The sequence below is a fragment of the Nyctereutes procyonoides genome, unplaced genomic scaffold, assembly GCF_905146905.1.
Source record: "Nyctereutes procyonoides isolate TBG_1078 unplaced genomic scaffold, NYPRO_anot_genome, whole genome shotgun sequence".
NCBI lineage: Eukaryota > Metazoa > Chordata > Mammalia > Carnivora > Canidae > Nyctereutes > Nyctereutes procyonoides.
This window is the reverse complement of record NW_026575021.1, coordinates 6,368,953-6,390,043: the sequence shown is the minus strand read 5'-3', so window position 1 is coordinate 6,390,043 and position 21,091 is coordinate 6,368,953. Positions and strand designations below refer to the sequence as shown.

The 21,091-nt window shown below is 38.8% G+C and overlaps 1 protein-coding gene across 2 annotated transcripts in view; it reads left to right on the top strand.

The window, feature by feature from the left end:
- THEGL (theg spermatid protein like) overlaps positions 1–21,091 on the top strand; it is a 45,720-nt gene that overhangs the window by 4,437 nt on the left and 20,192 nt on the right. For both annotated transcript variants that reach the window (XM_055341633.1, XM_055341624.1), the window contains exons 2-3: positions 9,080–9,110; positions 19,830–19,895. In XM_055341633.1, the coding sequence (XP_055197608.1) occupies positions 9,080–9,110; positions 19,830–19,895 (97 nt within the window). The remainder of the gene's footprint in view (positions 1–9,079; positions 9,111–19,829; positions 19,896–21,091) is intronic.

Below are 21,091 nucleotides of genomic sequence, written 5' to 3'. Positions count from 1 at the left end.
AACCTCAATTTTGAGATATATCATGACTGACCATTTAACATCTTCATCATCTTTGTAAGCCACTATCATTCTCTTCCTTGATCCACTACAGTAGCTTTCATCTTGCTCTTTGTTCCACTCTTGCCCCATTCCTCTCCCCAACTCCCAGTTTATTGTTCATATAGTGGTCATGGGTCTGAGAACTTAAATTTTACTCAACTCTCCTCTCATCTCTCCAGAGGAGTTTCTCATCTCACATAGTTTGTAATCTAAAGTACTTAGCAGGCCTGCAAGGCCCCACATGATCTGGCTCCCACCTGCCTCCCCAACCAAATATCCCACCATCTCTGTTCTCCAACCGTGTAGGCCCACCTCACAGTCATTTCGTTTGACTTTTCCTCTGCCAGGACACACTTCCCTCAAGTGTTTGTCATCTTATGAAGAGATCACTCTGTCAAAAAGAACTCTTTGGCCTGCTTATTTGCTTTCAAGTACTTGTCTTATTGACTGTACAATACTTTGTGTCTATTTATTTACTGTTTATATTAAGCTCTCAGAGGGCAAAACCTTTGTCTTAGCCACTGTTTCATCCTCAGTGCCTCAAGAAGTGCCTAGAACAAGTTTGGACTTAGCAATTATTGTTGAATGAAAGATTTCTTCATTCAGCCTCTGTATCACCAAGTCCAGTGATTCCTTCTCTATCCTTAGGGTTGTTAAGAAAATTGAGTTAATATCTATAAAGCATTTAGAACAGATTGTGGTACTAGTAAGTGTTTAGTAGATGTTAGCCATTATTAGTAGTGATGTTAGTATTATCTTATTTGACCTGTGGGCAGCATTTAATACAATTGACCACACCCTTCTTGAAACATATATGTCTTTCTCTTGGCCTCTGTGACACCACAATCCTCCATTTTATCACCTATGTGACTGCTTGCTCTTGGGCTCATTTGCTGAGCCCTCCCTATTTTCCTGAACTCTAAAGACCTCCAACCTGACCCATTTTCATTTCTTTTTTTTTCCTTCCTTTTCCCTCCCAGGCTGTCATATGTACACTTATGGCTTTAAATAGCATGTCTATACTGCTGCCTCCTAAATTTATATATTCCAGCCCTACTCTCTTTCCTGAGTCCCACACTCATGTATTGAACTGCCTACTGGACATCTCCGTTTGGATATATCATAGGCATCACAAATATAATATACTTTGATATAGAAGTCTTGATTTTTTTTTTCTCCCAGTCTTGTTCCTCCCTCACTCCTCCAACTGAATGTTTCCAGAAAATAGCAAACAGATTACAGGGGAAACAAGGGTAGAAGCAGGGAGACTACTTGAGCAGCTCATGTAGAAATCCAGGTGAGAAATGGCCATAATTGGGATGAGGGTGTAGCAATGGAAATAAATAAATTCAGGAGATAGAAAAACTAATAGCTTGCATTGGATGCATTTCATTTGAAGGTGAAGGAAGAGGAGTTAAGGAGAAATAGTAGTTTTTCTTTGGCTTGATCAAACTGGACACTATTTCATAAAGTAAGGATGCCACCCTTAATATTTAATCTTGCCTGTGGCTTCCCATTCCTCTTAGGATAAACCAAACCTTTGCAGAGGCCTCTAAAGTTCCATGGGCCCTCTGACCTCACTCCCTTCCACTCCCTCCTGCTTACTCTGTCCCAGTCATACTGGCTTCTTTCTGTTCTCTAAAAGGCCAATCTCCTACTTGCCCCTGCTTCACAACCCGTGTTTGTGGTTTCCTCTCCTTAGATGCTTATTATTTTCTGGGATTGTCTCGTGATTAATTCCTATTCAGGTCACAGTCTAGATTTTTATTTAATTTTGTTTTGTTTTTTCTTTTTATATATCTATCTATCATCTTTCCAAGTTTTTATTTAAATTCGTTAGGGCAGCCTGGTGGCTCAGCGGCTTAGCACCGCCTTTGGCCCAGGGCGTGATCCTGAAGACCCGGGATCGAGTCCCACATCAGGCTCCCTGCATGGAGCCTGCTTCTCCCTCTGCCTGTGTCTCTGCCTCTCTCTCTCTGTGTCTCTCATGAATAAATAAATAAAATCTTAAAAAAAATAAATTCGTTAGTTATGGGGAACCTGGCTGGCTCAGTTGGTGGAGCATATGACTCTTGATCTCTGGGTTGTGAGTTTGAGCCCCACATTGGGTGTAGAGATTACTTAATTTTTTTTAATCTTAAAAAATAAACTCCAGTTAGTTAACATACAGTGTAATATTAGTTGCAGGTGTAGAATTTAGTGATTCATTATTACATACATACACCAGGTGCTCATCACAAGTGCCCTCCTTAATCCCTATCACCTATTTAACCTGTCTCTTGCCCACCTCCCCTCCAGCAACTCTCAGTGTGTTCTCTATAGCTAAGAGTCTGTTTTATGGTTTTCCTCTCTCTCTCCACTCCATGTTCATTTGTTTTGTTTCTCAAATTCCACATAGGAGTGAAATATGGTATTTGTTTTTTGCTGCCAGTCCACATTTTTAAAAGGTGGGAAAGCCCAGATCTTAGGGACCCTTCCCTGTCCATGATGCCTAAAGTACCCCCCCCCCCGCCCCGCCGAAGTAGCTTGATGATGAGACTCTCTCAAAAGTTCTCAGACTCTGCTTTAAAAAATACTACTTAAAGCTTCTTCTCTGGGCAGCCCTGGTGGCGCAGTGGTTTAGCTCCGCCTACAGCCTGGGGTGTGATCCTGGGGACCCAGGATGGAGTCCCGCATCAGGCTTCCTGTATGAAGCCTGCTTCTCCCTCTGCCTGTGTCTCTGCCTCTCTCTCTCTCTCTCTCTGTCTCTATGAATAAATAAAATCTTTTAAAAAAAACTTATCTTCTCAATTTATTTTCTAGATTTTATATTTTCCTTGTTAAAAATCCTATCTTTACATTACTTCCCCTAGTAAAGCTTAATACGCAGCCAGCATATTTATATAATATTTACATAAAATAATGTAAATATTGGGAAATATTTAGTCAGCATGTCACCATGCTTCTGTTCACTTAGTAAGATTCCTTTATCCAACAAACATTTGCTGAGCATCTACTAAGGCACTCATTGTGTCTTGTGGGGCTGTAAAGATGACTGAGACATGGTGGTCAGGTTGTGTGCATAGTTTTAAAACTTAGAGAATAGAGCCTATCGTCTATCTCCTTACTAATGTATCATCACCCAATCATTGATGTCGCTGTTAAAATTTATTGAGCACTTACTATGTTCTGGGTGTAGACTATGAACCATAGATGAATAAGACAAGGATCCCATCCTTAAAGGACTGTCAGTGTGACTGGGAGGCTGAATACATCCCTAACAATAACATATCCATAGAGCGTACAAAGTAAAGTGGATTGGTGTATCCCACAGGACAGCTGCATCATTTTTCTGAGTCGAATGGCAATAGTAACCTCTATTTTTAATGGAGAAGAAAGGCTCAGAAAAAAGTAGGACCAAAGTAATCATTTAATCACTTAACTAAAATAGGATGAAATAGAGATTAAATATTTAATCTAAAATATACAGAGCTCAGAGTACTTAATTTGGATTTTATCGATTGATTGATTGGGCTCCACGCCCAGTGTGGAGCCCAATGCAGGGCTTGAATTCATGACCCTTAGATCAAGACCTGGGCTGAGATCAAGATGTGCTTAACTGACTGATCCACCCTGGTGCCCCTTAATTTGGATTTATTTGTAAGGGATTAGGGAAGTGATTTAAAAGAAAGAATCTCAGGCAAGTGTGGGAGTATGGAGGGAAATCATATTGAGTAAACTTTTTTAAAGTTAAAACTTTTTTGAAATCTTTAAGACATTTACATGACTAAAAAACCAAAACAATCTTAAAAGACTACAAAGAAATGTCACCTTCCCACCCTGTCCCCTCTTTCCCTTTTACAAGTAACCACTTTTATTCATTTTTATGCATCTTTATATAAATACGAGAAAATACTGTACAAGCTTATGTGTGTGTTCCTGTTAAGAAAGAGTAGCACATGCTATACTTTCTTCATTCTTCACTTGATGGTATATCTTCTCATATAACTGCATAAAGAGTTTCCTCATTTTTTTTTAAAGCAGATGCCTCATGTTTTATTACATAATTGTGTTACTACTAGTTTAACACCTCATTTGCTTTCATTGCTGCTACAAGCAATGCTGTAATAGATAAACCTGTACATGGTGTCATTTAGTACATGTCATACAGCTATATCTGTGGAATAAATTTCCAGACGTGGGTACTGGAGGGCAAACACATCTATAACTTTGATTTAACAAAATGGCTTTCTATTTAACTTCTATGGAAGTTGATGCATTTTGTACTCCCAATGAAAGTGGCAATGGAAATGTCTGTTCTCACAGCCTCATTATTATAGTGTATGGTTGAACTTATGGCTTTTTGAAAATCTAATTGATGAAAAGCTAGTATGTCAATTAACTTTTAATTTGCATTTATCTTATTAATGACATTAAACATCTTTTTAGATTTTTATTTTTTCATCTCCTTTTCTATTTTCCTTTTGATTTGCTAGGTATTTTTTTACTTACAAGGAGATTAGCCCTTTGGGATATTTTGACCTGTTTTTTTTTTTTTGTTTTTTTTTTCTGTTTTGTGGGTGGTCTCCTTGTCTTTGCTTGTTTTTGCTTCATTTTGTTTTGCCACAAAAATATTTTTATAGTAAAATTTATCTCAATTGTTTTTTTTATGAAATCATAATTAGAAAGGCCTTCTTCCACTTCTAGGTTATGAAAGAATTACTTTTGTATTTTCTTTTATAATTTTTAAAAAACATTTAAATCTTTGATCTGGTAAGAATTCATCCTGATGTTGGGTGAGAGTCATAAACCCAGCTTTCTTAGCAGTTGTCTATCCAAGCTGCCAGTGCTGTCTTCACATAGATGAAATCGGCTAAAAAGAAACATGAAAAATAGATTTGAAACTTGAGAAAAAGGGTCACAAGAGTGTAGGTGTGAGAAGAGGCACAGCTTAATAGTTAGCTTGAGGATGTAATGGTTTTGAGCTCTAGTTTTCACAGAAGTCCCTGATTTCTGTTGTTGTTATTTAACCAATTGAGCGGGACTTGTCCTTTTTATACCTCTACCTTCTCAACCTCAAGCAAAACCATTTCCCATGCTCTTCTATCTCTTGACCGATGACCCTGAGCTAAGGCAGTGAGGAGCACATTGCAAGGGAGGCATGCCTAGGAGAGGAACAAGAAGAATGAACAGTAGTAATGGATCATATTATTACACATACACACATTATCACATCATATCAAAAAACATCTCACTGTTTGTTTACATATCATACCCAATATAGAAATAGACTGCTTCATGACCAATCTCCAAAACAACAGTGCACATACAACAAGCACAAATTTTACTTCAAAAAGGCTTAAAGAAGATTTTACTGAAGTATCTTACAGGGAACTATACCATCTAACAGAGCAAAACCTGCTAAAAATGCTCTTGAGGAAATGCTCTTGCTAAGTCCCAATCCCCATGACTGCTAATCTCCAAAAATACCTTTCCTCAAGCCCCAGCTTGCCTCTCTCTTACCCTCCCTTCTTGTGCTTCTAGTGCTATTCTGAGAACTCCTCTCTGCCTTTTCTTTGTAGGTCAGTGGTACCCCATTTAGTACAATCCAGGACTAGAGGCTAAACATCTTAAACATGGGCTTCTGAGGAGTCAGGGTAAAGGGCGAAGTGGAGAACAGTTATACTTGGACATTTCATCCTTGTCATGTTACAAAATAAAACGCTTTACTTGTGCTTGCAGGGGGACTCACAGTGAACAATGCTCATCACTGCCATCAGGGAAGAACAGGTTTAATCGTGCTCTCTCCCAGCAGATGGCAGCCTTCTCCATCAAATGGCTTGGATCATTTCCCGCCCCCCCCCCCACCCCGCGCCACTTTTTTTTTTTTTTTTTTAGCTGTAGGTGGCAACCTGAGTGATGTGGCTTGTGTGCTACAGAATAAAATACATTTATAGGGTTTACTGTAGCCCAAACATTCTGATTATCTCTTAGAGGGAGCTGGTGTTCATCATTATGCTGAAAATTCTTTAAGGGCTTCCTCCTGGTAGCCTTTAAATAAAAGCCAAACTCCTCCTGGGTTCAATGGGATCTGGCCCAATCATAAATCTTGTTGCCTTCTCCCTTGTTCCTTCCCTCCAGCCACCCTGACCAACTGTTTTCCTTTGTCTTTTGCTTGATTTCACCTCAGGCCTTTACACTTGCCCTCTCCTCTGCCTGAAATGCTTTTCCTCTCTCTCTCCTGGTTACAGCCAGGATTTGGTTTCAGCCTGATTCCAGAGCTAGAAGTCTTACCCATTAAATAATATTGTGGTAGAGCCCAAACTTGTCTGCTTTGAAAAATACCAATGCCCGTGTTCCACCTCCAAAGAGTGTGGATTTAATTGGTCTAAGGTGTGACCTGGGCCCCATAATTTTTTTAAAAGATCCACAGGTGATTCTAATGTGGAGACAAGTTTGGAAACCATTGTAACGGTGCTTTGCTTGGGACATTAGCTAACTGATAGCCACCTGAGAACTATACTATCCCACCAATTGGTAAGATAACATCAAAAGCATTTCTAAAATAAAAGAGTGCAAGGGCTGCCTAGGTGGCTCAGTCTGTTAAATGTCTGGCTCTTGATTTTGGCTCAGGTCATGATCTCAGGATCATGAGATGGAGCCCAACGTCAGGTGCTGAGCATGGAGCCTGCTTAAGATTCTCTCTCTCCCTTTGACTTCTCCCCTCTCCCTCTCTTAAAAAAAAAAAAAAAGTGCGAGCCCTACTTGTGGCAGAAACTACCATGAAAGGGCAATAGGAGAAGTGTTATTCATTCATATTATCAGTATTTGTAGAAGTGTTTTTAGGATTGGTTCAATATTATACTGACTTTCTGACCTGTGTATACAAGACTGGGAACCAAGCTTGGTGATACATGAAAAGTCCACAGAATAAGTGCTTCATCTGTCATGGGTGATGGCATGCTGGGCACAAGGGGCTTATTTGTAGCCTACTCCCCACTCTTCCATGGGTCTGAGTCAGTTTAGCCTTAAAAAGTAGAGTAATAGACGGGGCGCGCCTGGGTGGCCCAGTCAGTTGGGCATCCAACTCTTGATATCAGCCCAGGTCATGATCTTAGGGTCATGAGATCAGGCTCCATATAGGGCTCCACATTGGGCTCTGCTCAGCAGTGAGTCTGCTTCTCTCTCTCTCTCTTTCTCTCTGCCCCTCCACCCACTCATGTTCTCTGTCTCTAAAACCCATCTTTTTAAAAAGTAGATTAATAGAAAATATCCCAATTCAAAAATTCCATTTGCTACTTTTTTTTTTTTAACTTTGTTACCTATCTCCTACTATGCTATAAATTCCTTGAGAAGTGAATATGTCTTACTCATTTTTGTTCTCTCAGTGCTGGAGAGATATGCTCCATGCTGCACGGAGTAGAAACACAATCAATACTGGGTTGCTGTGTTTCTTGCATTGCTCCCACGTTGATACATTAAAAGTTGTACTAATAATTCTGATTATCATTCATCTACTATATGCAGGGTACTTTATATATATGTCACTAATCTTTATACAGACATACCTATTACCCTCCTATCCGAGAAGGGAAACTGAGTCTCAGAGAAGTTAAGCAGTTTGCCCAAGGTGGTATGGCTGAGTAACAGAACTGGGGTTTGAGCCATGTCTGTCTGATGCCAGAACACACCCACTTTCCTTTACCCAAAATACTTCAGAGGGTACTTCAGAACTCTCAGATGTGATTAAAAACTCTCAAGAAAAAACTGAATCAATCTGTTCTTATGAGGTCTGTTTTAATAGGCCTTTTCATAACATGGTTTGTATGATCTCCTGCATTTTCCCACATTTAGCAAAGAAACTAAACATGATTTTTTTTTTTTTATGTAGGCTCCACATCCAGTGTGGAGTCCATGGGGGGCCTGAACTCACAATCCTGAGATTAAGACCTGAGCCAAGATTAAGAGATGGACACCTAGCTGACTGAGCCACCCAGGCACCTTGAAACATGATTTTTTCTTAAAAAGATTTCATTTATTTATTTGAGAGAGGGAGCATGTACATGAGCAGGGGCACTGAGTGGGAAGCCTGACGCAGGGCTGGATCCCAGGACCCTGAGATCATGATCAGAGCTGAAGTCAGATGCTCAACTGACTGAGCCACCCAGGCACCCCCGAAACATGATTTTTAATTTGCTTAATCATTTCTTCTGTTTTGGACATTTCAGGTATATCCAATTTCCCATTGATACTGCAATGAACATTTTTGTGCCTATATTTTTGCCTATGCTTGGAATAATTTCTTTGGGGTACATTTTTACAAGTAGAATTAGATTAGGGAATCTAAGCCTTGCTGATTTCTACTGCCAAATTATTTTTCAAAAGGCGTACCAGTTTAGATTTCCACCAGCAGTACACAAGAGTACTCATCTTACCTGATTTCATTGTCCTCTGCAAAATATTTTTGCTAATTTTATAGTTTTTTTTAAAAAAAGTCATTCTTTACTTACATTAGTTTTGATTATAAGCAAGTGCAAACTTTTCCTTTAATTTATATATGCATGTATTTTTATAAGTCTCTATATCTTCATATATGAATTCAGTTTCTGTCCTTTGTCCTTTTAACTTTTGACACATACCTTGGTATTTTTCTTATTCATCTATACTTTTATAATCTTCAGGTATTAAGACTATTAACCTTTTGTCATATTTGTTGCCAGATATTTTCATTTCCTCTTCAAGTTTTAATTTTGGGCACATAGAGGTTTTAAGCTTTAAATCTTTTAATCTATTTATATTTTTCCTGTATATCTTTTGTCACCTTTAAGTCAGACTAAAATATATTTAAGTAGGTATTTTCTTATTTTTCTTTTAATTTAATTAAAAATATTTAACTCCTCGATTTACATGTGATTTATTTTGGTACATGATGTGACATATGTAATTTAGCTATTCCCCTAGATATTTTTCAGTCTCTTTTTATATTGATTTGTGATTCAACCTTCATTATATCTTTGATTCTTATTGAATCTAATGTTTGCTTTTACTTTTCTTTTTATAGATCCTTTTCCCTATGGCATTACAACAAAATGGTAAGACTATAGATAAAATACTATTCTCCCAGGCTCTAACTAGCTGATGGGGTAGATTCAATCTGGGGCATCTGAAAGGAAAGCCTATCATGGGGGTTCCTTGGTCATAAAGCTGTTTTCTAATGGCAGTTCCTACGTAAATAGGAAACGAGAAATAAAGTGATTAAGAAGTGAGATGGGGGAAGAAGATTGAGATTTAGAACTCTCCTTAGATTCACTGTTTTATTTATTTGTTAAATACTAGGTGTATGCTACATGCTAGGTCTGAACCTTTAAGGGATTTGGGATGCTGCGTTGACAATCTCATGTCACAGATTGTGTGAAACTCCAGGTCAATATATCCCAATCTCCCCTCATCTCTATTTCAAGTACAGTAGCTAATGAAGTTTCAAGAAAGTGCTCTCTATGAAAAAAAGAACTATATATACAGTACACAAAATAGAAAATTGTTTCTTTCTCTTTGTTTGGCTAAGATAGAGTTAGAAGAAGTAACAGAGTAGAATCATTAAACAGAAATACCAAAGATTAATATCAATGGCTCATATAGATGGGAAGTAAATAATAATAATTTTATTTGTATACATTCTTTTAATAAAAGGTTAAATCATTCATATTTATTGTTACTATTTAACATTTGTGTTTATTGCTATTATTTAGAGTTTTTTGGACTTTTTTGTTGTTGTTGTTAATTTTCCCTATCCTTGAGATAGGGAGAGATCTCTTTCTCATTTTGAAAGATATATTTATTTGAGAGAGAGAGAGAGAGAGAGAGAGAGAGAGAGAGAGAGTGGTGGGGAGGGGCAGAAGGATTGAGAGAGAATCTCAAGCAAACTCCCTCCTGAGCTTGGAACCCCATACTGGCCTTAATCCAATGACCATGAGATTGTTACCTGAGCCGAAACCAAGAATCCAGTGCTCAACTGACTGAGCCACTAGGCTAGAGTTTTTTGGATTTCTTATTTGCTACTCTTTCTAGTTTGTTTGTTTTCCCCTCAACGCTTTCAGGCAGTAAATACTACCACCTTTTTTTTTAATATAAAATTTTTTTTATTGGTGTTCAATTTGCCAACATATAGAATAACACCCAGTGCTCATCCTGTCAAGTGCCCACCTCAGTGCCCATCACCCAGTCACCCCCACCCCCTGCCCACCTCCCCTTAAATACTACCACCTTATCTTTATGTAATACTTTGCAGTCAAAAATTTTTTCTTTTTTCTTATAAGACTCCTGAGAAGTTGATAGGGCAGATATAATCAACGAGATTTTACTGAGAAAAAAATGAAATTCAGGGAAATCATGACACTTTCCCAGGGTTGTGTGGTGGCTGAGAATTGGTAGAACTAACATTTACTGAGTATTACCAAGTACCTGCTTAAAATACCACATCACTTCAAATAAATGTATGCTGGGTGAGCAAACTCTCCCATGGCTAAATAGACAGTGAAATAGCTTATACCCAATACGCTTTTATACTTTAAGAAAAGACTGTGAAGAGAATGTTTTTTAAGAAAATATTTTTGCTCTTCTTTGCACCCTTGCTCTTGTTTGGCTGGTTAATTTGGCTTGATTCGATGAGGAAACTGTGCTATCTAATATTTATCCCTGTCCCCATCGTCTAAAAAAATTCTCATTAAAAAATATGCTGTGCCTGATTGTTATGAAAGAAAATATTTTCTGAATATAAACAACATAGTTATATGCAAAAGAGCATTGTGACTGAAGGAGAGAATTGTTTGTTTTCCCCCATCAGTTCAGACATGCAATTGTTTCCATAATTATTGCTATATGAAGGTATATTTATTGTTCTGCATCCAAGGTAAGGATTTTAAAAACTTTCTGAGCTATTGGTGAACTATAGGAGACTAATAATCAATGAACCCGTGGGAGAACAATGTAATCCTCATTTAAAAAAAAAAATCTGCTTTCAAGAGTGAAAATCCTTCAGCCACATTCTTTTGTTTCTGCATAGGACCATGACTACACATTGTGAGGTAATGCAAGGCTTAAAAGAAGGGGGAAGACTGTGTTAAGACAAAGGGATAGAATGGAGATGTAGCTGTGGTGACATAATGTACAAGATGTGAGTGAAGAGAGCAGGTGTTAGTCAGACTTCCACACAGAATTAGCAAATGTGAATGAGATTATTTCCAACTGAAATAACAACCCAAATAAAGTGTCTACAGGAAAAAACTAAGAAACTGTCATTGGTTTATAAAATGATATATTAAAAAAACATTTAGCCAGTGAAGAAAACGTAGCAAGGAAAACGTTGGCTTGGAAGTGATGACAGAAGCCAGAAGTTCCCTTGTTTTAAAAGATTAATGTATATAAGATGTTTTATCCATAGCTCTGGCTTTCTTTTTCCTCCACATAGCCATCCTCCCCAAAAGTTGGCTCAGGCTCTCTTGGCAGGGCTCATGTGGTGCTTACATGATGAAGCCCTTCTTCTATTGAATAAGGATGTAGGTGGGTTTTTTTGTTTTGTTTTGTTTTTTTGCCAGTGAACAATATCTTCATTATTTCTAGATATTAACAGGCATAACTTGGGGGTTGCATCATATCAATTATGTGACCGATCCCAAATATTTTACCACCAAAAAATATTTTGAATTTTTTTAATTTTTATTTATTTATGATAGAGAGAGAGAGAGAGAGAGGCAGAGACACAGGCAGAGGGAGAAGCAGGCTCCATGCACCAGGAGCCCGATGTGGGATTCGATCCCGAGTCTCCAGGATCGCGCCCTGGGCCAAAGGCAGGCGCCAAACCGCTGTGCCACCCAGGGATCCCAACCAAAAAATATTTTGATATCTCTACCCACAACCAATATTTTGATATCTCTCTATCTCTATCTCTTTCTCATGTTTTGAAAGATTTTGTTGTTGTTCACAAAACAAATGACATTTGTTCATTTTTTTTCATTTTTTAAAAATTAAAGGTAGATCTATGTGTTAATCGGAGTTTCTTATCAGTATGAAGTCACATAGAGATTATATAATTCAGAAACAAAGATGGTATTTGGGGTAGCCTCTACAGCCTGAATGTGGATGCCATTTGACCTTTTGAAATATTCTAAAGGTTGTGGACTCCCAGTATTTTCTTCATTGATCCCTTAAGAGTTTGAGAACTTCAGGCTGGGAACTTGTGAATTAAGCAGCCAGCAGAGTCCTGAGGGGCAAAATGCAGATAGGTTAACTGCAATAGTAAAGGGGGAAATTAGAAGACTCCAGAGTATTAGACATTGGGGAAAAAGGAGCATGGAGGTGAGGTACCTCTCTTAGTAATTTTAAACCTGTATTTTATCTAGAAACCTATTCAAGTGATAAAGGATTACCAATAATTCCATGATTTTCCCTTATAAGACACTTAAACTAAGATTTTATTTTATTTTATTTAGTTTTTAAAGATTTATTCATTTTAGAGAGAGTACCTGTGTCTGCACACCTGCACACATGGGGCGCAGACAGAGGGAGATAATCTTGAAGTAGATTCCCCTCAGCATGGAGACTACACAGGACTCAATCTCCTGACCCATTAGATCATAACCTGAGCCAAACCAAGTGTCAGAAGCTCAGGTGACTGAACCACCCAGATGCCCCTAAGTTTATATTTTAAACAATTAAATACCAATTCAATTCATATCAGTTAGCATTTGCTGAGCTTTTACTACATACAAGGTGTCATACTAGGTGTTGTGGGTGGGAAAAGAAAAAGGAACTAACATTTATTGAATACCCACTCCCTGGTTAGAAGTTGGTAGGCATGCAACTGTTTGAGATGGTTAGAATTATTTTCGTTTATAGATGAGGCTAAACACACTGGCCTCCTGTTATTTTTCTGGGGCACACTTCTGTCCCAGGGCCTTTGCTCTTCTAATTAATCATTGGAATGGGAAGATCTTCCCTTGAAAAATCTGTATAGCTAGTCATTGTTCAAATATAACCTATCAGCAATGCCTTCTTTGACCACCCTACTTAAAATTGCAACCCTTTCCCCACCCCATACTCCTTAAAACTCAGAGAATTAAGTAACTTGCCCAAATATAAGAAAATGGCTCTTCATTTTAAAATAATAAAAACCCAGAATCTCCAGTGTTGTTGCTGGGATAATAATTTCTTAGATGAGCAGAATTGTTGGACCTAGGGTCCACATCCCCAATATTGGTTGCTACCAGCACCACACTGTCCTCAGGGGATCTGTCCCTCTGTTAACACCATGGCCTGGCTTGTGTACATAGAATCCCTACTTACATTACTCCCCTAGCTTAGCTAAGGCACGGCATTAAGGGTCAAGTAAATTGTAGCCTAAAGGCTGAAGCAGAGCAAATGCATTAGACAGAGGAACATAAATAAATAATCTGATTGAAGGATTTTATCCTACTTGCCTCCTCCCACTTTTCTCAAAGGAGCTTCATGAGGTATCAGTTGCTATTTAATTAGGGAAGCCATGTCTTTTACATAAGGATTTGCCCCATGCTGTGTCAGACCTGAATCCTACCTGACACCAAGGCCAGGGCTTATTTTATAGCAAGGACCCCACTAAAAAAAGAGAACTACAGGCTGATATCCCTGATGAACATGGATGCAAAAATTCCCAATAATATACTAGCAAATGGAATCCAACAGCACATTAAAAGAATTGTTCACCACAATCAAGTGGGATTTATTCCTGGGCTTCAAGGGTGGTTTAATATTCACAAATCAATCAACATGATACACCACATTAATGTAAGATCCACAGTCAGGAAGAGAACTGGGATGTTCATTCTCAACACTGGTATTTAACATGGTACTGGAAGTCCTAGCCTCGGCAATCAGATATCAAAAAGAAAAGACATCCAAATCAGCAAGGAAGAAGTCAAACTTTTCACTATTTGCAGATGATATGATACCCAAGTAGAAAACCTGAAAGACTCCACCAAAGAACTGCTAGAACCAATACATGAATTCAGCAAAGTCATAGGATATAAAATCAACATACAGAAATCTATTGCATTTCTATACACCAATAATGAAGCAGCAGAAAGAAAAATCAAGGAATTGATCCCACAATTGCACTGAAAACCATAAGATACCTAGCAATAAACCTAACCAAACAGGTAAAAGTCTGTACTCTGCAAACGATAAAACACTTGTGAAAGAAATTGAAGATGACTCAAGGAAAAGGAAAAAGATTTCATGCTCATGGATTGGAAGAACAAATATTGTTAAAATGTCTATACTACCTAAAGCAATTGCAAATTTAATGCAATCTCTATCAAAATACCACCAGCATTTTTCACAGAGCTAGAACAAATAATCCTAAAATGGGTATGGAAACACAAAAGATTCCGAATAGCCAAAGCAATCTAGAAAAAGCAAAGCAAAGGTGGAAGCATCATAATTACAGACTTCAAGTTATATTACAAAGCTGTAGTGATCAAGAGAATATGGTACTGGAACAAAAATAGACACATAGATCAATGGTACAGAATAGAGAACCCAGAAGTGGACCCAGAACTCTGTGGTCAACTAATCTTCAACAAAGCAGGAAAGAATATCCAGTGGAAAAAAGACAATCTCTTCAATAAATGGTGTTGGGCAAACTGGACAGCAACATGCAGAAGAATAAAACTGGACCACTTTCTTACATCATACACAAAAATAAATTCAAAATGGATTAAAGACCTAACTGTGGGTCAGAAAACCATCAAAATCCTAGAGGATAACACAAGCAGTAACCTCTTTGACATCAGCTGTAACAACTTCTTACTAAATCTGTCTTCTGAGGCAAGGGAAACAAAAGCAAAAATGAATTATTGGGACTTCATCAAGATAAAAAGCTTCTGAACGGTGGAGGAAACAAAACTAAAAGGCAACTTTCAGAATGGGAGAAGATATTTTTGCAAATGACATATTTAATATAGAGTTAATATATAAAATCTATAAAGAACTTACCAAACTCAACACTCAAAAACAAATAACCCAGTTAAAAAAATGGGCAGAAATAATGAATGGACAATTTTTCCAAAGAAGACATACAGATGGCTAACAGACACATGAAAAGATGCTCAACATCACTCACCATCAGGGAAATACAAATTAAAACTACAATGAGATATCACCTCACACCAGTCAGAATGGCTAAAAATAACAACTCAGGAAACAACAGATGTTGGTGAGGATGCAGAGAAAGGGGAACTCTATTGCACTGTTGGTGGGAATGCAAACTGGTGCAGCCACTCTGGAAACCAGCATGGAGGTTCCTCAAAAAGTTAAAAATAGAACTACTGCATGACCAGCAATTGTACTACTAGATATTTACCTAAAGGATACAAAAATACTGACTCGAAGGGATACATGCCCCCTGATGTTTACTGCAGCATTATCTACAATAGCCAAATTATGGAGAGAGCCCAAATGTCCACTGATGATGGGTAAAAAAGATATGGTGTGTGTATAAACATATATATATATATATATATATATATATATCAGAATATTACTCAGCCATCAAAAAGAATGAAATCTTGGGAGGAGAGGAGAGTTAAGATGATGGAGTACATAAAAAAAATATAAATAAATAAATAAATAAATAAATAAATAAATAAATAAATAAATAAATAAATAAATGGGATCCCTGGGTGGTGCAGCAGTTTGGCGCCTGCCTTTGGCCCAGGGCGCGATCCTGGAGACCCAGGATCGAATCCCACATCGGGCTGCCGGTGCATGGAGCCTGCTTCTCCCTCTGCCTGTGTCTCTGCCTCTCTCTCTCTCTCTCTCTCTCTCTCTGTGTGACTATCATAAAAAAAAAAAAGATGATGGAGTAGTAGGGGACCCTGGGTTTGCCTCATCCCTTGAATACAGCTAGATCAACATCATATCATTTTGAACAACTAGGAAACTGATCTAAGGATTAAGATAATCACATAATTAGAGGGAGGGAACGTAGCAAGTGTGAGATTTGGAGTCATGAATTGGGAGAAAGAAGAGCTGCAGTGCCACAGAGGGAAGGAAACCCTTTTCTTGGAGAGAAGACAGGGAGAGAGGAAATGAGAGAGCAGCATGTAGGGCTTGCACAAGACATCATGGTGTGGGGCTCTCCTGGGTCACACTGGCAGAGAATGCTCCTTTTCCTGGAGTACATTTAGAAGAGAGTATATTGCCTCTGCAAGGACAAAAGACCCAGTGGGCACCACTGAGTGGCTGTTCAACAGTAGGGCATGGAGGTGTGGGCAGAGAGCAGATAACCTGGTCCCAGCTTTTCACTGTGCTTCACCATTAACTCCAGGCACCTGTGCAGCTGTGCAGCTGATTTTCTGGGACAGAGTGGTGCTGGGCACAGCACCAAGAAGCTCTTCTCTGGGGGAGGCAAGCAGGTCTGCACCTTGCTGTGTCCTTTAAGATTTGGAAGTTTGAATCCTAGCTGCAGGCCAGAGATAAACCCAGGAGAACTGTGGTGCTGAACGTGCCAGGAGCCCAGGCAGACAGGTTGAGCATAGGAATCTGATGGAAGCCTGGGACATAGGAGGGGAGATTATTCACTTTTCTTGTAAGGACCTTCTGAACAGTCTTGGGCACCAGTTCCCATGAGATGAGACAGATTTTAGGGAGAATGCTTTTCCTTTTTGTATCTAGAAGCACTTACCTTGAGTAATTTTCCTGACTTCTTGCCTTATTATCCCTTAATTAGACTCCGGGATGAAGGGGGATGGGTGGGAATGACTTCTGTTTGATGGAGTTGGGAGAGGGAACTGACCCCTTGAAGGTCCTATTTCTTTGAGACCTGCCTATCTATAGTGAATGATCTTTGTGATCTGCTTTCTTTATATATCAAACTTAGCCCTTGCAGGGGGAGGCTTGCAGTTTGAGGGACAAGTTCAATTCAGGAATGTCAGGAATCCACACTAGTCTCTTCAAAACCATTTCACCAGGGGCACCTGGGTGGCTCAGCGGTTGAGCATCTGCCTTTGGCTCAGGTCATGATCCTGGGATTGAGTTCTGCATCAGGCTCCTAAAAAGAGAGCCTTTTTCTCCCTCTCCCTGTGTCTCTGCCTCTCTCTGTGTGTCTTTCATAAATAAATAAATACATACATACATACGAGAAAGTATTGTTATTCAATTTATCTAACTACTGTACCTATTTTTCAGTTAGTTCCTAACTGTGGGCAATAAAGGGTTGTTATTTATTGGGCCCTTCAAACTCCAAGCAAGTACCTAAATAATTACAATATAAATTATAGTAATACAGGTGGCATATTAATCTGCACAGGATAAGCAATGCTGCAGTAACAAATAAGATACAAAACTCTAAATGACTTAATGCAAGAAAAGTTTATTTTTCCCTTGTGTCACAGTCCAGTGTGAGATGGCTGGCCTCTTCTGTCTTTTAGCTGTGCCATCTGGAATATGTGGCTTCCAGAGTTACTGCAACAGGAGAAGAGGGAAATTGAGGAAGCACACTAGCTCTTAAGCTTTTAGCTTGCCCTGGAAGTGATATTCAATACTTCTGCTGAAGTAAGACAGAACTATTCACATGGCTCTAAACAACTGAAGAGATGGGCACCTGGGTGGCTCAGTTGATGAAGTATCTGACTCTTGATTTCAGCTCAGGTCATGATCCCAGGTTTGTGAGATTGAGCCCTATATGGGGTCATGGAGCCTGCTTAAGTTCTCTCTGTCTCTCTCCCTCTTCCCCTCCCTTCTCCCTCTCTAAATAAATAAGTTAAAAAAAATCTGAAAGGAGGCTTGGAAATGTGGAGGAACACAACACATAGACTCCTGGTGAGTGCAAACTGTCTGCTATAGGTAGGTTCAGAACAATCAGAGAAGGTTCAAAGGAGCAAAGTAGGGAAGAAAGGGGATTGAGTGGTACTCAAAGCATATTTTGTCTATTTCATAGTTTTCCTAAAACCAACTGTCTGAAATTTATCTGTGCAGTTGCTTCAGAATCCAGTGCCATCAGGCCATTTACAAATTCACTTAATATGAGAAATGAGAATTTTACCCATTAACTGTGCATTTTATCTGGGGTCTTCTGGAGACAAGTTGCTCTTGGTTTTATTGCATATTTATTGTCTTTGTTTCACTATGTTCTATATTATTCATGATTCTAGAAGTGAGAATTTTGGGTCCACAATATTTTTGAATACTTTGCACTTTTAATACTCTTCAAATCCTATCAAATAGAGCTTTGTGAGCTGTGGTCATCAAGACAGTGTGGTACTGGCACAAAAACAGACACATAGATCAATGGAACAGAATAGAGAACCCAGAAGTGGACCCTGAACTTTATGGTCAACTACTATTCGATAAAGGAGGAAAGACGATCCACTGGAAGAAAGACAGTCTCTTCAATAAATGGTGCTGGGAAAATTGGACATCCACATGCAGAAGAATGAAACTAGACCACTCTCTTGCACCATACACAAAGATAAACTCAAAATGGATGAAAGATCTAAATGTGAGACAAGATTCCATCAAAATCCTAGAGGAGAACACAGGCAACACTCTTTTTGAACTTGGCCACAGTAACTTCTTGCAAGATACATCCACGAAAGCAAAAGAAACAACAGCAAAAATGAACTATTGGGACTTCATCAAGATAAGAAGCTTTTGCACAGCAAAGGATACAGTCAACAAAACTCAAAGACAACCTACAGACTGGGAGAAGATATTTGCAAATAACATATCAGATAAAGGGCTAGTTTCCAAAATCTATAAAGAACTTATTAAACTCAACAGCAAAGAAACAAACAATCCAATCATGAAATGGGCAAAAGACATGAAGAGAAATCTCACCGAGGAAGACATAGACATGGCCAACATGCACATGAGAAAATGCTCTGCATCACTTGCCATCAGGGAAATACAAATCAAAACCACCATGAGATACCACCTCACACCAGTGAGAATGGGGAAAATTAACAAGGCAGGAAACAACAAATGTTGGAGAGGATGCAGAGAAAAGGGAACCCTCTTACACTGTTGGTGGGAATGTGAACTGGTGCAGCCACTCTGGAAAACTGTGTGGAGGTTCCTCAAAGAATTAAAAATAGACCTGCCCTACGACCCAGCAATTGCACTGTTAGGGATTTACCCCAAAGATTCAGATGCAATGAAACGTCGGGACACCTGCACCCCGATGTTTCTAGCAGCCATGTCCACAATAGCCAAACTGTGGAAGGAGCCTCGGTGCCCATCGAAAGATGAATGGATAAAGAAGATGTGGTTTATGTATACAATGGAATATTACTCAGCCATTAGAAACGACAAATACCCACCATTTGCTTCAACGTGGATGGAACTGGAGGGTATTATGCTGAGTGAAGTAAGTCAATCGGAGAAGGACAAACAGTGTATGTTCTCATTCATTTGGGGAATATGAATAATAGTGAAAGGGAATATAAGGGAAGGGAGAAGAAATGTGTGGGAAATATCAGAAAGGGAGACAGAACATAAAGACTTCTAACTCTGGGAAATGAACTAGGGGTGGTGGAGGGGGGGGAGGGCGGGGGGGGCGGTGAATGGGTGACGGGCACTGAGGGGGACACTTGACGGGATGAGCACTGGGTGTTATTCTGTATGTTGGTAAATCGAACACCAATAAAAATTAATTTATTAAAAAAAATAGAGCTTTGTGTCCCCCCTTCCCAAGATGGGATTTGTTTGAGTAAGAGCTATCCAAATATAACCATATTTGTTAAACATTCTCTCTGAATTAATCAGCTGGTTTTTGTTAGTTTTTTTTCTAGGAAGAGAATCCGAGATCTTTCTAGGCCTAAAAAACAATGGGGAGCCCCAGATAGGTAAGGCAACATTACAGTCTTCTTTGTGAGGATAATGTTCCTTATATTAAATAGGTAAGTATTATTCTAACTTGTCCACTAACCTTGCATCTCAGGTTTATCCACTCTTTGCTCAACTGAATCCACGGAATCAATATTGTCTCCTCAGTTAAGTCAACACATGGAAGACTAACCCTAAGTCAGTAGTTCTCAAATTAGTCTGCAATGGAATCACCTGGGGACCTATAAAACACTGAGACCTGAACCCCATCCCCAGAAATCCTGATTTATTTGGTCTGGAGTCCAGTCTAGACTTTAGGAGTTTTAAAAGTTCCCCAGATAATTCTAAAAAGCAGACAGATTTGAAAACTACTTTGAAACTCTTCTGTCCATCCTTAGAGTTCAACTTTGTTGCTCCTAATGTACTGTCTCTAAACCTCTGCCTAAAGCACACCTGTTCTCTGGATCTCCAACCAGTAGGATACACTGACCATCCTTGGCCACAGAAACCCCCTTTCCTTCTTTGGCTTCTGAATAGAGCCTTAATTTTTTCCTTTTTCTCTGACCCCCTATTGCTTTAAAAAATACTTTATTTATTTTTATTTTTTAAAGATTAATTATTTATTCATGAGAGAGAGAGAGAGAGAGAGGCAGATATAGAGACAGAGGGAGAAGCAGGCTCCATGAAGAGAGCCCAATGTGGGACTCAATCCCAGGATTCCAGGATCACATCCTGAGCCTAAGGCAGACGCTTAACCACTGAGCCACCCAAGTGTCCTTACACTTTATTTTTTAAAAAGTTTTAGGCTTACAGAAAAACTGGCCAGAAGTACAAAATTTCTGTATCACTACCCACTCCTATTGCTTACCCCAATCTTAACATCTTGTATTAGTGTGATATATCTCTTACAATTCATGAAGAAATATTGACACTTTATTCACTAAAGTCTGTAGTTTACATTAGAGTTCACTTTTTGTGTTGTTAGCTCTATGGATTTTGACAAATTCTTGTCATGTGTTTGCCATTATAGTATTATGTCAAATAGTTTCACTGCCCTAAAAATTACCTGTGCTCTATCGATTCATCTCTTTCTCTCTGTGCTCCCATCTCCAAACCCTGGAAACCATTGATCTTTTTACTGTATCTACAGTTTTGCCTTTTCCAGAATGTCATATCAGCTTCTTTGATTTAACAATATACATTTAAGGTTCCTCCA